The sequence below is a fragment of the Crocuta crocuta genome, unplaced genomic scaffold (assembly GCF_008692635.1).
Source record: "Crocuta crocuta isolate KB4526 unplaced genomic scaffold, BGI_CrCroc_1.0 scaffold55, whole genome shotgun sequence".
Lineage (NCBI taxonomy): Eukaryota > Metazoa > Chordata > Mammalia > Carnivora > Hyaenidae > Crocuta > Crocuta crocuta.
Window position 1 is genome coordinate 4,570,937 of NW_027530512.1, and position 2,562 is coordinate 4,573,498.

The 2,562-nt window shown below is 48.9% G+C and overlaps 1 protein-coding gene across 1 annotated transcript in view; it reads right to left on the reverse strand.

Moving 5' to 3' along the window:
* Positions 1 to 306: 306 nt before the first annotated feature.
* Positions 307 to 2,562, reverse strand: part of FNTB (farnesyltransferase, CAAX box, subunit beta) — a 64,918-nt gene continuing 62,662 nt past the window's right edge. Inside the window, exon 12 of the mRNA XM_077767179.1 lies at positions 307 to 1,782. Coding sequence (XP_077623305.1) covers positions 1,651 to 1,782 — 132 coding nt within the window. The 3' untranslated portion in view covers positions 307 to 1,650. The remainder of the gene's footprint in view (positions 1,783 to 2,562) is intronic.

A 2,562-nucleotide genomic window follows, 5' to 3' on the forward strand; every position in this document is an offset into this window, starting at 1 on the left:
TCGGACTCAGGAGCACAGTCTCTGCTCAGAATCAGACACCATGAGATGCCATGTACAGAGTGCTGGAACAAAAGTAAACCGAATTGCTCTGCGGAGCTTGGGAAACACAGAGTTTCTCCGACTGCTCGTTAGGCCCAGCGTGGCATCCAGTGGAGAAGATCTGAGGGTGGAACCCAAGTCAGCTCCCTGCAAGGTCTGGAATCTCCCACATGGGACACCGGCAGTCTGCAAGCAATCTTCAGTAAATCCTAACACTGCACATCCTGAGGGAATTTCTGGTACCAATCACAAATGAGAGACATCATAGAAAATGTTATTCTTTTATTATTTCAAGGAGGTAATACATAGCCCAATCCGCCAAAGCAATAGGGAATTAGAGGCAGCAGACGACCAAAGTTTCGAGAAGAGCCCCGTGCTGCACCTCTGAGCTCCTGTCTGCTCTCAGTCCGTGGCTGCGTACATGAAGTCCACGTCAGCCACATGGAGTGTGCTGTGACTGCAGCAGTGGTCAGATGGCCCGACTCAACACCCCACTGACCGAGAAAGCGTTCTCTGCGAGCAGCAGAGGCCCTGCCACAGCCAGCTTTACACAGCTGCCACCAGCCTATCTAGCACTTGATTTTATCTCTGTGAACCTAGAGTGGGCAGGATGTGGATAAATCCTGAGTCAAATTAAGGTGAAAGACTTAGTAGTGTTAATATCCGGGATGAGAGAAGACAACACCGTCTTTGAGGGTGATGGGCCGAGAGTCTGATGGATAAAAGATGGAAACACGCAGAATGGCCACGGGCTGCAGGTGCTGCCTTGAGGACACGAGATGGGGGGTATTTCATGGTACATGATGGCGGGGGGTCAGGGGGAAGGCGCGGGCACTGGGGCTGCTTCCTCGGACACAGAAGCGATCTAGAGGTTCATTTTCCACTCATAATTGGTTTCCTGGGTCTAAGTCACCACACCTGTGGCTGAAGCAAATCCTGCCCCTGCACCCAACGGGGCCCAGGGAAGACGTGTGGCTCAGTTCTCCAGTGTGGAGGGGGAGGGGCTCACAACTCAAGGAGACCTTTCTCCCCCAGCCCTAGCTCCTTTCCCTTGCAAACAACTGAGGTGGGAGGTGAGGGCGCTGGGCATCTCCTAGAGAAGTCTCATCATGATTTTTTCTAGAGAATTCATTGTGATGGGCCCAAAGCTCCCTCTCCCCTTTGGCGTGGAATAGATTTATTTCCACTCAGGGGAGGGCACCTTCCTGGTGACTTAACGGTGGTGTGCAGGGGGGAATCACAGCAGCAACTCAAAGACACCATTCTTTTCAGTACGACCATCTGGGCCGGAGAGCTGGCGGCGAGGGACTGGTCCTACCCAGCATGCACTGTCCCCAACAATCCTGGCCGGGCCAGAGCCGGGGTTAGAGGCCGCACGGGCTGACAGATTTTTGGTTTGACAGAAGTGGAAAGAATTTTTAAAAAACCACGCCACTATGTTCTCCAAACCCAGAGCCATCAGTTTTGTTTTGTTTGACAAGAAGGGACAAAGGACCACAGCTCCGTAGTGGCCAAGGCTTCTGCCGCACACAATGCAGTACACATCGAAATGCATAAACCTTGGTCTGACCGGGGAGGTGGGTGAACATAGAGCCGGGGGCCCTGTGTCTTCTAGTCAGTGGCAGTCTCTGCTGGTGCCTCATCTTCCTGTTCCTCAAAGCCTGGGACTGGCTTCTGCAGAAAGTGCATGGTGGCCTGGATCACCTTATCTGGTCCAATATTGTACACAGGGTGAGTGGGCTGCTGCAAAGAGAAGAACAGATGCCGATTAATCACCCCAGCAGTCCTTGCGAACGTGCACTGCCTTGAAGCCTTTAAATGGACTTGTAAATTTATCTTTTTCCACTACAGCATAGAAACCCAAAAGGAACTTTAGGTCTGAGACAGGGCACAAATGGAGGCCAATATTCAGGACTCTTCCACTCTGGGAGAACGAAGGAGGGGACAGAATTGCAAGAGAGGTTTTAAAACTATTAAGAGAATACTATGAGCAACTTTATGCCAAAACCTATAACTAAGTACATAAACTGAACAATTCTATAGAACAATACAAATTTGCAAAATTTACTCAAGAAGAAATTCTTTAAAACTTGTATGAATACATTTTTTAAAAAAGTTTTTATTTATTTGTTTTGGTCAGGGAAGGAGCAGAGAGAGAGGGAGGGAGAATCCCAAGCTGACAGCACAGAGCCCGATGTGGGGCTCAAACTCACAGAACCATGAGATCATGACCTGGGCCGAAATCAAGCAGACACTTAACCAACTGAGCCACCCAGGCACCCCAACTTATATCAATAGATTAAATCAATAATAACAATTGCTTATTCTATTCCACCATTCCTCCCCCGAAATATCAGGCAGGCCTAGATGGTTTCCCAAAGAGGTGCTATCAAACCTACAAGAAACAGATAATCTCAGCTTCTGCACAGCCAAGGAAACAACCCAGAAAATTAATAGGCAACCAACGGAATGGGAAAAGATAGTTGCAAATGACATATCAGATAAAGGGTTAATATCCAGAAT